The 14,214-nt window shown below is 43.7% G+C and overlaps 1 protein-coding gene across 1 annotated transcript in view; it reads right to left on the bottom strand.

The window, feature by feature from the left end:
- LOC127634964 (ADP-ribosylation factor-like protein 15) overlaps positions 1–14,214 on the bottom strand; it is a 187,321-nt gene that overhangs the window by 95,177 nt on the left and 77,930 nt on the right. The window contains exon 6 of the mRNA XM_052114748.1: positions 12,068–12,276. Within this exon, the coding sequence (XP_051970708.1) occupies positions 12,068–12,276 (209 nt within the window). The remainder of the gene's footprint in view (positions 1–12,067; positions 12,277–14,214) is intronic.

Genomic DNA, 14,214 nt, shown 5'->3' with positions numbered 1-14,214 from the left:
TCCCCGAGGTGACCGGCCATAGGATTATAGTGAGCCGCCTGGAAAACCATTTCCCGGCAGCTCCGTGGAATCAATAATTGTGTCACTTCCTCCTTTGTTTGAGCGTCCTGCGTCACTCTGTACAACCGATCTATAATAAGCGAAAAATATGGGTATGCAATGGCGACGCCCGGCCGGAGCTGTTGACCATCAATTACTTTTACTTGGCCAAGAGCACGTTTAAGGGTTTCGTCCCGCGACTGCTCTAGAGGGAAGTCCTCCTCAGGGAATTCCCTGAGACGAGGGGCGGCCACCTCGCCCCTTCCCTCGTCATTCCGAGCAGCCGAGGACGGCCCCGGCTCCGCCTCCCCTGCCAAAGCATCGCACACCGCACACCTCTTTATGCAGGACCCATCCGCACAAATACCCTCTAAAATATCTTTGAAATTCGGCCAATCAGTACCCAAGATTTGCGGATGGGTGAGGCGGGAACTAACCGCTGCCTCCACACTATGGTTTTTTCCCCTGAATTTAATCGCCAAAGTCACCATGGGATACTTGTGAACATCCCCATGCACACACCTCACCCTCACCAGTTTAGCTCCCAAAGCCCCGGGCTGAACCAAGCGTTGGTGGATGGTGGTCTGGTTACAGCCGGTATCCAACAATGCTTGGTATGTACCCCCCTGGATCCTTACCGGAATACGGTACGCTCCAGCCCGATCGGGGGCAGCCTGCGGGAAGTCGGAGACCCGCACCACCGTCCCTATTTCCATCAGCGGACACTGATCCCGGAAGTGGTCCGGGTCTCCGCACCTCCAGCAGACCGGCCCAGGCGCCACGGCCGCACCCGTGCTGGCGGGCGCCCCCACCTGAGGAGGAGAGCGGCTGAAGGACAGGGAAGGGGTAGGCGGGTTCTCCCACGGCCGGGAAGTTGGTCTCGTGAATCCTCCGCACCTGCGGGGGACAGGAACGGACCCTGGGGAGAGAGCAGAGCGAGAGGGCAGAGGGGAGGGGAGAAAAACAGGGGAAGACACAGGGGAAGGGGAGAGAGAGAGAGAGGGCTCATCTGCCCTTGGAATCGCCGCCATGTAGTCCTCCGCGAGTCGTACGGCTTCCTCCAGCGACGCCGGGTGGTGGCACTGGACCCACTCCGCCATTTTCCGGGGCAAGCGCTGGACAAACTGCTCCAGTACCACTTGATCGACGAGCTCCTCGACGTCGCGGTCCCCCGCAAGCAGCCACCTCCGACAGGCATCACGGAGCCGCTGGGCGAACGCAAACGGGCGGTCGGATTTATCCAGTTTCATGGCCCGGAAGAGCTGGCGACTTTCTTCCGGGGTCCGACCAACCCGTTGCAGGATGGCTCTCCTCAAGTCGGTATAAGCCAGGAGGCTTGTTGCCGGAAGTTGTTGTGCCGCAAGTTGTGCTTCCCCGGACAAGAGAGGGACGAGGCGGGCTGCCCACTGGTCGTGTGGCCAACCCCAAATTTCCGCCATGCGCTCAAAGAGGTCCAGGAACGCCTCTGGATCATCTGCCGGCCCCATCTTCTGTAGCGTGGGTGGGGGCAGTGTGGCGCAGGTGTCCGGGGTCGCGGCTGCGTCTGGAGCAGCCTCCAGGCTGAGGAGGCTCCGGATGGCAAGCCGGTCCTCTGCTTGAGCCCGCATGATCTCAAAGAACCGACGATCCTGGTCCTGTCGGAGCTCAAGCAGAGACTGTTGGTGGGCCTGATGGAGCGTAGCGAGGGACTGGAGGACTTCCGCCAGCTGGGAGGACTCTATGGGGTGACTCTGTTCCATAGCTTTGGACCACTGTTCCCACAAATTCCAGGGTTTCGGCACCAGTGTAACAAGTTTCCAGTGAGGAAGGGACAGAAACAGCAACAGGGTTCAGGTAAGGTTGTTTTTAATTCTCCCACACTAATTCACAAACTAATATACGACAATAGCTTCTTGGCCTTTGTGTCGGGCCCTCCCTTGGGCTCTGTTGCTGCTGCTTTTTATGCCGCTCTCCTCAAGCTACTGCAATTAGAGACAGTTGTTAGAAATAATTTAGCTCAGGTGTGAGCGCCCTTACCGCTTTTCTCTCCCGGACGGGCGCTTGACCACGCCCCCGCTGCCACAGGGTGCCAGACAGGAGTAAGCCTGTCAAAATACAAAATGATACCACAGATAAGCTCTAAAAGCCACCAGTTACATACATACAAAATAACTTTTATTTTTCCTTTTTTCCTTTTAGCTCTCTACACCAACATAACATAAAATAATAAGGCAAAAGAAAAAGAGGTTTCTAGTTCTTTTATAAGTTATATTTTCACAACAAAATCAACATATTACATGTACCTTTTTATACCTTGACTCAAACACTTGAGGAAAGGGGGAAACAAAATACAAACAAAATATCAATAAATATAAATAGTGATATGGCTGTGGATCCGCTCTAATCCTGCATTTAAATAGGCAGATTCAAGAGTCCAGTTCTCATCGAATAACCTTTTTTAAAATAAAATGAAAAGGGAAAATACAAACAATATTAAAGTCAAGAATTGTTCACTCTAATAGAAATGAAAAGAAAAAAGGGAAAAAGAATATACTCACACAACTTTGGAAGAGGTGCATGAATGAATGCGTTGACGAAAGTGGCGTCAGTGTTTGTGTGTGTGTGTGAAGCAAGCCGTACAGCCGAACCGCTACTCTTGGCAGCTTGGGGAACCAGCTTTGATCATAAGCTGCAATTTCCAGGGGGAATGAAGCTACCCGGACTGAAACACACTTCAGCTCTTGAGTCCACACCTGCGCTATGCTGGAATTCGGCTCTCTTGAGCACAATTCCTCGGAACACTCCCGAAATCGCTCCAGTACTAAACAGCGTAAGCCCTGCTGATGAGACTGCGTCTTTCAATTCAATTTCTTTACTAAATTACTCACTTCGCTCTCGATCTCCTTCTTACTTCCCACACCTTTACCCTCATGATTCCACCTTATATATACACACACACACACACCATTACCTCACATCCGTTAATAAATTATTTTATCCGAGGGGCGGCAACAACAAAAGCTTGTTTGTTTTGTTTTTTCCAGCTCCGCCACATGTGTGAGCATCAACTGACCATTGTCCAGGAATGTTTTTCAATGGCTTCAATGGCTCAAATGTTAGCGTCATTGTTGGTGGCTTTCAGATATCATTTTAGCTTTCGATGTTTGTGAAGAAAGCTCAAAATCCAGTCAGTTATGACAGATGGATTCTGAGAAGAAATTCGAGTCAGTTGTGAAGCTGCTCAGTGGGCAGTGATGACCTGGCTGATTATACATAATGACTCAGATGTTTGGCTGAGGATGTTTAATCTCGGCAGATCTCTGGGCAGGTGAATGAGCCTATGTGGTCAGTTCAGTCCTGGATTGTGTTCTTTTAACCATAATTTCACTACAACAATAAATACACAAAAGAGTAAACATAATACAAGTTCGTAAAGTCAGAATATATCTGATTAAAGACAAGTAGATCAAATCAACACTGTAATCCCTCTCAACAAATTTGATTGGACCACCAACATTCCATGAGTGCTGATATTTAAAACAGCTCTGGGAAGTTTCACTGCTGTGTTTCTGGAATTTCAGACAGTCTGTCAGTCTGTGCATCATTTAGCGACATGCAAAGCTTGATGCTTTGGCTTCTTTTGGAACCACTTTCGTTTGGAGAGAATTATTTTTTTTTAAACTTATGTCTGAAACATAAGGTGTTCTCTTGATATTACCCTATTGTTTTTAGAACTGTAGTATAAAAGCAATACAATTATAAATGACTCTAGACTGAAACAGCAAATAACAAAGTTCAGTTCAAAGAGCAGAAGAGGCAGACCCTGATATTGGCTTGTCCTCTGGAATGTTTTATCTAGCCAACTTTAACCAAGTCCTTAGCTTCACTGGCAATGGGAGAGCAGTGACACAAAAAGAGGGAAGCAGATTACTTTTTCATTACATGCACTGAGAGACATTTAGTATCTTTCATTTAATATTAAGCATGCAAGTTCTGCATGAAAGCTCCTCTACAAAATATATGGGTTATTTATGAGGACGCATAATGTTTTAAAATATTGTTTGCACACAGACTTAACTGTTTGATTCTTAATGTTATGGAGAAACCTGCAATGTGTACATGCATGTAAGCATATCAAAAACTCCAAGAGAATGCTGACCACTTCTAACTTACAAGATGAAAAAAGAAGAAAAACATGAGCATGTGCTGTCCTCTATATGAGAGAAAATTGTGGGGCAAAAGGAGGTGAGGAAAAAGGAAGTGAGAATTACCACTGCAAATGCCAGTTTCCCATCCAGGGATCAGATGTGTCTCGGATATCCTGCTCTGCTATTCCACCTCTCTGCTTTGATGAGTCAACCATAATCTTGCTCTTGTCACACAAAAACAATATACATGCAATGCAATAACACAGACAGCATGATAAATATAACTGAGAAAATCAAGTATTTATTTGCTCTTGAAGTTAATGGAAAATAATATGGCAGCAAGAAGTTGCTTCAAGGGTGTTCTCTGTGTTTATACATCCTGATATACACTCTCCTATAGCCCAGACATGTTCAGTTGTGGTTTAAAAGGAATAGCTGACCCCCCCCCCAAAAAAATCTGTCATTATTTACACATGCTATGGGGAATTACTTCTCAGATGTCCTAGTTAAAGCCCTTGTACAATAACACCAGTCCTATGATTGCCAGTGGTGTATGACACCCACGCCTTTAGGCACACAGTTGGCCTACATACTGTAAGCGGGTTCTGAAATTTCTTCAGAATTTTCTTTCCTCAAGATAGCAAAATAATTTCTCATCTTGAAAGCCCTCTCTGCTTCGCCGTAGAGATACACTTCATCGGCGGACATTAACTTCTCTGTTGACGTAGACAGGACAACTCATCACCTGTACAACTCAGTGCCTGCAGCGAGAAGACTCATCGCTCCCCAGCAGTGTTCAGGTGAAGATTCTCTCCGCCTCTCCATCGAAGACGCTTCTCAGTGAATGGGTTCAGCGCTTCAGCAAGACATTACCTGCTTCCCGCAGCATTCCAGCAGGAGATATTGTATCGTTTATATATAAATGTATATTAATATGTTAATAAATCACAATATATTTCAAGATGTAACTCCGCAAGTGTTCAGTATGCGAGCGGCACATTCCACCATCAGATGAAGATGAGAGCTGCATTCGCTGCCTGGGCCATGCCCACGCTGAAGCGTTTCTCATGGAGGCAGACTGGGACCACATGAGGAGGCACGGCGGGGCCGTGAGGTTGAGATGTATAAAGTCAAACAGGATCTTGTGCCGGCACAAGCCGTGCGAGCCCCCCAATCTTCCGATGTAGCGTCCTCGCCAGTACAATATATGCATGATGAGCTTAGGCCCTCTGTCTGAGCGCACAACCTTATCATGTTTGGTGTATCTGACGATGGGGATGCTGTCATGTCCTCACAGAATTAGAAATGGATAAGTGGGCGGAGGATGTTGCTGTACTTTCCGCAAGTAAAGGTGAGGAGCACTAATAAAGAGCTGCTTCGTGTCCTCTCGATAGTGGTTGAGAAGCTCGGTTTACAGTTGTCTCCTCCTGTACATATATGCTGTTTCTGTGTGTTTTGTCCACATAAACAATGTTCATTCTCCCTCCCCACTGGCGTTTGCCGGGAGGTTGCACATATTTTTTCTATGTGCTGTGTTCACATAAACAATGTTCATTCTCCCTCCCCACTGGCGTTTGCTGGGAGGTTGCACATATTTTTTCTATGTGCTGTGTTCACATAATATTCTCACAAAAACAGAAATGTGCTAGTCGCACCTGTTCAAGATGGAGTTCGCAATGAGGTTGTACATTGCTTCGCATAAACAATGTTCTCATGAAAAGCAGGAATGTGCTTGTGATGCACGTGCATTTACACACTGTTCACTCCTCCCTCCCTGCCGGAGTTTGCCAGGAGGTTACTTATATGTGGTTTCTCTGTGTTGTATTCACATAATCAATGGAAAAGTGCTCGCACACTGTTCACACTCCCTCCCCGCCGGAGTTTGCTGAAAGGTTACTGTAACAGTTCAAGGATGGGTAAGGAGGAGGAGGGAACTGGCTGAACAGAAAGTTTTAATGTCAAACTTATCTTAAAACAAACATAAACAAACACAGACACACAAGCAACGCGGCAGTGTGCATTCTCTCTCTCTCTCTCTCTCTCAAACTGGTGCATCTTGCTCTCACGCTGATCAGATGATTCAGTGCCGGCCATGCACGGCCCGGCCACGCCCTCCTCCTTGTCACACTCCTCCCCCACCTGATTAAGGCCTGGGCGCCACCGGTCTGACTACCCCCATCTGTGGAGTGGAGACGCTGCCCTTACGGCAATTCTGTCAGCCGGTGGTCCACCCCGCCTCCCTTAAACCTGGGGAGAGATGAGGGGAGAAGTGGGGAGAGGGAAAGGGTGAGACACAGAGAGAGAGAGAGAGGAGAAAGAGAGAAGAACTTGCTCGCCGGCTCGCGAATGCACTGTCGTCCGTCCAGCCAGCTCGCTCCTCACTCGGCAGACGGCAGCAGTTCCTCCAGCTCTTGGTGGCCGGCAGCGACCCCTCCATCCCTAGGTGCTCCTGGCGGATGGCAGCACTGAGGACTCTGTGACAGTGCATCCCTCCTCCCTCCTGGGTTTCGGCACCACTGGTTAAAGGTTGGGCTAGAAGGAGGCGGGTACTGGCTGAACAGTCAACATAAACTTATAAGTTAAACTTAACTTAAAACAAACATAAACAAACACAGACAGACACACATGCAATGCAGCCAAGTAGTTAGTAATTAGTGCATCTCTCTCTCTCTCTCACAAACTGGCGCCTCTGGCTCCTTTTTATCTCACGCTCCCACTAATCAGCTGATTCAGTGCTAGCCAGGCCATGCCCTCCTCTTCGTCATAGTTACACGTGTTTTTGTGTGTTGTGTTCATTTATAGAATGATTCTCACAAAAAAGAGCAAAAACGCTTATGATGCACACACATTCACACACTATTTTACTCCCACTCCATGCCGCAGTTTGTCAGGAATGGGATGTTTCACAAAATATTTGTTGTGTTCTCAAAAGAATGTTTTCACACACACCTTCAAAGAAAGGGTCTTCTCCCCTTCACGCTTATCTTACTCTACACTCTGTGCACAATCTAAGCAGCCAACACATCCGTTATCCTGTTAATGGCATTTTGTCATCTACGGTCCCATCATGGCATGCTCCAGAGTTGCGCGAAGAAATTGCTCCGAACTCCGGTACCCACAAAGGTTTTACAGCTGCTATTCTCTCGTTCCGGAGAAAGATGGCAGGTTTCAGCTAATTTTACATCTGAGATGGTGCTCGCAAGGAAGCCATTCTAAACGGTATCTCTGAAACAGATCTTATCAAGCATCGACTCTCATGCTGGTTTGAATCAATAGATCTAAGGGATGCGCTCCCTGCATGTTTACGAAATGTATCGATCCAGCACCCGCTCCACTGAAGCTGAGTGGTGTGCATATTTTGAACTACCTCAATGATTAGCTATAAATAACACGATCAGAGGCTCTGCAGTGCAAACACAAGAATTTACTACTCTGCCATTTGTACAACATGGGCCTCAGTGTCAACTGGGCAAAAAACATGCTTTCTCCCAGCCAACAGATCTCCTTTCAGCAAATTGAGACGTTTCTGTTGTTTGTAGTTAAGCTGACAACAGCCTTTTAATGCAGTAAAATTCTCTCATCTCCCTTTCTATACACAAAAACCTGGTGTCAATGGGGTTGTTTAAAATGTTTTATGGTAAATTGCAGTGCTCAAACGTATGTGAAATTACACAAATGTGCAATTAAAGTGAATCTGAAAATCTTTTATTATAATGCGCTCAGCGCAACCAAGCTGAACTCATAGCATATCTGTCACTCAGAGCACCAGATACACAGAATTTGTGTGTATCGAGCACAGAAGCACACTGATAGAACTGATAACATATATAATACACTGACACGATTACATGTATTTAAGAAAGCCCTACAGACAAAACAGCTGCGCATATTAAGCACAGAACAGCGACCAGCGCATTCAGACTATTTGTTCATTTAATTAAATCACAATCCTTGCAGTTTGATAATCGCACTGGGTCATATTACGATTTAGATTTTATTTTGATTAGCCATTCAGCCCTAAATCAAACACTATATTCCAAGTCTTCTGAAGCCATATGATAAATACCTGTGATGAACAGAAAAAATTTAAGTTGTTATTCACTCTCAAATCATATAATTAATAAAGTGCTTAAATCTTAAATAGCTTTTTTTAATACAGTAATTTTATCAAGACATTTGTAATATTATACTTACACGTGTGCCTCAGAGATAAGTTATTTTTGTATAATGCGGCTTGTATGGTGACTTTTTCACCAGCCTCAGATATCAATGCCATGGACTGTAACTTCTTACCTGGCACAATTAAAGGGCACTCTTCCCCCACACACAGATGAAAACTAAGTCAGGCCATTTCCCATTCAATGCTCCTGATTTGCAAGCATCAAGTCAAAGTTACAGACCATGAACACAAATGTAATGAGATGTAATGAAAGTTACAGAACACAAACACGCATGTAATGAGATAGCACTGCAGTCAAGCAAAAGGCCTGTGGCAAAACTCGATGCCCGTCTAAACCAAACTCACGTGGCTCTGGAAGTGTTTGCAAACAGCTAAAAGAGGTAAATTGCTCTCTGTGACTTCAACTGCAAACTCCCCAGTAGTTTGTTTGTGTTGATCAGATGCAACTGAGCATTTTTATGAGGTAAACAAAAGCGGGGTCTGTTTGATCTCCCTCCGATGGCCACCAAGTGAGCGAAGTTAACCACAAATACAATTTCCAAAGTGGGCAGAAGTCATACAGGACATGTAGCACGTGCCATTTTTCAACATCATGGTATTAACTGTATGGTGGGTACATAGCCCTATAGGCTTACAGGCTATGCAAATCAATGGAAAAAGCAGACCTGTGTATAAGTTAGTTGGTCTTTTACATTAACTTTTGTATATACCCTTTTGTAAGGACATCCTGCAATACTCTAAGCTAAGCACACAAACACACATGCTTGGAATTTCCTTATGTGCATCACATACAGGGGCACATTAAGGTACCTCAGGGCCCATGGGATCAATATTACGTGGGGCCACCTGCCAGTCGTCCAACAGATGGGGGGAGGGGGTACGGACTGTAATTCTATGAACATGCGCTACACGGACGGCTCTCATTGTTGCACATGTCTTCCATATCTATATCAGCATCTCCCACTGAACGCATTTAGATGTAATCTTCCAGCTAATGTCAACAGGGAGAAAAGGGTGGCAGACACTCGCTGGTAATAGGGCCCTGGAGAATGGGGCCCTGACACGGCTGGTGGAGTTGTGGGCCCTTAAGCTTGAGCTCATGCATGCCGTGAATTAATGCGACCCTGATCATGCAACAATGATTACTGGAGTATTGTGCAATACAAATTTTCATTGTCAGGACCTAAGCATTCTAAAAACTCCTGTTGTCGAGAGTTGGCAAGAGGCTTGTCTGAAATACTTTTGAGCCTCCTTATCTCATTGCCAGTTTTCTCAATAGTACAACAACAATACATGTCGAAAGAGTATTCTAGGTGAAACATAAATGGAAAGTGTGGCTAGCCAAAACATCCCACACTGAACAGAACCACACTGGAGAAGGGCAGGTGTTACTTTCACAAGCGACAACAATGAGCAAATGCTCTTACTTTTACTTAGTTATCAGAATTAGCACACAGAAGCTTTAGTTTCCTGTATAGCGCGAAGGAAAACACCAGACTGGTGGAAACTTAAAATATTACATAAAAAAAGAGTTTATGAACACTTTCTGATATATTTTCATGTATATGAATACGTATGTGCACAATATGTACAGTAAGTTGAATTGCAGTGTGCTGGGCCATTGTCATGATGTGTCTTCATCAATGTGTAATTGGCAGTAAAATGCCAAACTGCTTACAAAAGGAGATCTGTTTAAACACACACACACACACACACACACACACACACACACACACACACACACACACACACACACACATACATTGGTACTCCTATCATTATGAGGACTCTCCATAGACATAATGATTTTTATACTGTACAAACTATATATTCTATCCCCTAACTCTACACCTACCCCTAAACCAAACCCTCACAGAAACCTTTCGGCATTTTTACATTAAAAAAAAACATATATTTTAAAGCCATTTCAATTACAGGGACACTAGGGGTGTCCTCATAACCCATATTTATAGCATAATATCCTTGTGTGTAACCTAAATAAAAATGTCCTAAAACATTTCTCTCTCTCTCTCTCTCTCTCTCTCTCCCTCCCTCGCACACATGCACAAATGTATTATGAGAACTGCAAAATGCTAGAATTACGATTGTCTCTTTGACTTGACCAGATAAGAGGAGTCAACAGTAGAAGGATCTACTTGCCGTGACCTCTTCAGCTCAATCCGTGTTCTACATCTGATCAGAGGCTTGAGTACTTAGGTTGATAACATTTGCACCCACATGTTCATGATGGACTAAGGAGCAGTGTGTCCTGTGTGGAAGATGATTACCTAACTTTTTTATGTTTTAACTTTTAAAAAATGCATACATTTTTTTTTCTGATACCACATCACTCTTAAACTAAACATTAGAAAAGGGTCATGACATGCATTTTTATATATATATATATATTCCTTGAGGTTCACTTGTTTTGTGTATGTTGCACACATACACAAAAAAGAAGTCAAATATTTGTAAAACATTATCATTTCCAACCGTCATTCTGACCTTCTGTCAGAAACACTCCATTTTGGTGCTGCTTCTACTTTAAGACTTAAGACAGTACATGCCACTATTATGATTGGCTCTCTGCTCTTGACTGATCTGCTCTCTCCTTGCCATCTCACTGCTCACCACTACAGGGTAGGGCTATTGAAGTGACAAGGTAAAGAAGGCATTGAAGTGTTGTTGTGGAGGTGGTCAGATTCAAATGTTTACCACTGTGACATCACAATATGTATAAAGCAGAGATCAAGTCATTTTGGCAACTTGGTTCGAACAAATATTATTTTTGCATTGATGAGGATCTTTTGAGTTATGAAACATGCAGTATGTTTTTAAAGGAACATTTGATTCCACATGGCATGACCCCTTTAAGGAAAGGACCTTTATGAAGCATTAATAATAATGTCAGGTACCTGTCACAATTTACTTTCTTGAATAAATACTCTAATCATCAAAAAAAATTATAAAATCAAATAAAAAGAATAAAACGAGGCTGTGCACCTTCATCTTGATAATGAAAGTTTTGTACATCTTGCCAGTTGCTCCCCAGAGCCATTATATACTGTATATTGTACATTCCTAATAGATTCAAAAGTAGCCCAGACCACTTGAATCTCAAAATTAACAATAGTTGTAATATTTAAAAAGATCAAATGCATTTAACCTATTGTATTTAAGCTGTATAGTGTATGTATGCAAGGAATGAAAATAGATTGATGCTTTCCTGTCTTAGATGCGTAACTAAGAGTACCAGATTGTCATAATTACGTCTGTCTCTGGATTTAATACATACATACACAACTTCAAGTGCCTGCTGCAGCTCAGTTAACTTCTTCTGTATTGAGCAGAACAACATCTACCGGGTTTTCTCAGCATGTGGAAAGAGACTATTAGTCAGATGGCCCACGTCACAGCATGTTTACATCGTCGGCTCTGGCTATGGGATACGGTAGGGAGGGGGAGCTCCCCACAGCATCCTATTCCAACAGTGTCTGCACCCTGGTCAGTCATCTCCCAAGACTGACCCATAAACAACAGCTCTCATTGCGTGGCAACAGGACGACCTCCAAAATGCACTCTTCCCATCGTCCAAACACTTCAGAGAGTGTGTACAAACAGAGGCTAGCAACCCTCAACAGCGGTGGATCACAGAGAAGGATGGGTGTTAAGGGCCAGACGTGGCCTTTAGAGCTATATTTGGTGTGGAAAGTTACCATACCTCCGGTACAGAGCGTGCAGCTGGTGAAACCTGGTGGTTGGCGAGAACGAGGAAAGGAAGAGTGCAGAGCTGAGGATGCTGCAGGGCCAAGTGGAGCTCAGATCGGGATGCCTCCATCTCCTCATCTGACGTAGCACTGTTGAGTACAAACACCACAGCTTGGGATCCTTGGTAATATCGGCACCAGTACTTCTTTATGGTCTCGGCTCCTACAAAGAAGGAAACAATTGTAACTTACAATGTGAGCCCTTATTCGTGTAAATAAGCAATATTTGCATTTTTTTAGGTTAAGGAGTAGTTCAAAAAACTATGTCAGTGTCACCTGACTTTCTTAAGAGGTACATGACAGATGATTTAATGAATATCTGGGTCCATATTTTCAATACAAATTCAATGGATTGTGCCTCGCTTTAAAGATTAAAAAGGAAAACCATGCAACTTTAGTTTCATATTCTTGAATTGTATTAATTTATCAGTAAATATCTTGACATCTGTTCAGTGTGGCACAACCTCTATGAGACAAGCTTGTTCACAGTGGCTTGTGTGAGCACTTGTTTAGTTGTTTTAGCACTAAACAAAGTCAGTACTCACATGGACAGGCATGTCACTGAACAAGCTTCTCTCATGCACTCATGGACGTTCAACAGACATCAAATTTTTACTGAAATTTGTTTTTACTGAAAAACTATTTTTACTGAAATATTATGTGCCTTCAGAAGACTTGCAATATTAGGCACAAGCCACATGAACTTCTTTTATTATACTTTTAGATATTAGATATTGAAGCACTCACCACAGTCTTTATGACAGAATTTTCTTTTTTTTAATTATTATTATTGTATTATTTTTTATTTTTTGGGGCCTTTTAAAATGTACTTATAAGACAGTAGAGGCAGGAGAGAGAGGGATGGAATGGGACAAGGACATGACCATAGCCAGATTAAAACCTGGGTAACTGTGAGCTAACTGCTCTCACATGTTGTGCACAAGTGTTAGTTTCTACACCTAAATATTCATGAGTATCTCCTTGAAGATTTCAAGAAACAGATCATACAGTATAATACATTTTTCTCATAATGTTTCCTCTTAGCGGCAGTCTATAATTTAAATTGCATAATGCTGTTACAGTGCCACTGTTGTTCAGCAATAAAACAAATTCCTGACACTCACTTACTAATCACTAGGCTGATTTGAATCATCTAAAATAAATCTAATAAAACCATCACCAAGCATTATTTCTGTAATCACAAGTGAAGCAATCTTGACTTGAAGTCTCAAAACAAACAAAAACTTGTAAAAAGTTTTTAAAAGAAAGCTGTAAAATATTTGCATTAAATAATGTTTCTACGCACAGGAAGAGAGGATTTTTGTTTGACTCGTCAGGCTAAACTAGGGTGAAAGAACAGTACACAAATCTCCCAGGGAGATTGAAAATGGCAGTATGGTCATTTGCTAAATGTTTTTCCATTACATTTTAAGAAGAAAATTATCCTTAATTATTACAATTAATACATATACATTTTTAACATCTGTGTCATCATAATTTACTTACAAACAAGCCCAAAAAAAGTGTAAAGTGATCAATGGAAAGGAGGAGGCGAGAACCGGCTTTTCAATATAAATAATAGTTTAATGATAAACTTAAAAGACAACATAAACACACACATGACGGACATGTCCGTAAACGATCTCTCTCTCGTGCACGATCCCCTGCAGTCGACCTTTATCCCTCACTGAGGCTTAATTAGCCTAATACAGGACTGGGTGTGTAAGATCACGACCCGGCCCCGCCCTCCGCCCTGCCACATCCCCCCCCACTCTTTCCCTGGTGGAGGGCATGCATTAAGTCTAGTCTGCCGGCAGGTCATCCCCATCTACCTGGACGAGGGAGGGGACAAGGGGAGGGAAACAGAAATAATTAAAATGGGGGGGGGGTACTTCCTGTAACAGTATAGTACCCACCAAAAAAACACTGTAAAATTTAAAAGAGGGAAAAGGCCAACGCAGAGCGACAGTGAGAGAGAGAGAGGAGAGAGAGATGAAAAAAAAAAAAAAAACTCTTACTCGCCAGTTCTCCGATACGCCACAGCTTGTTCCTCAGCCACTCCTCCACCCTCTATCGGATGACAGCTGTGCCTCTCCGGGCG

Source organism: Xyrauchen texanus, chromosome 4 (assembly GCF_025860055.1).
Source record: "Xyrauchen texanus isolate HMW12.3.18 chromosome 4, RBS_HiC_50CHRs, whole genome shotgun sequence".
NCBI lineage: Eukaryota > Metazoa > Chordata > Actinopteri > Cypriniformes > Catostomidae > Xyrauchen > Xyrauchen texanus.
Note: the sequence above shows the minus strand (reverse complement) of the source record. Positions and strands in the feature narration are given on the sequence as shown.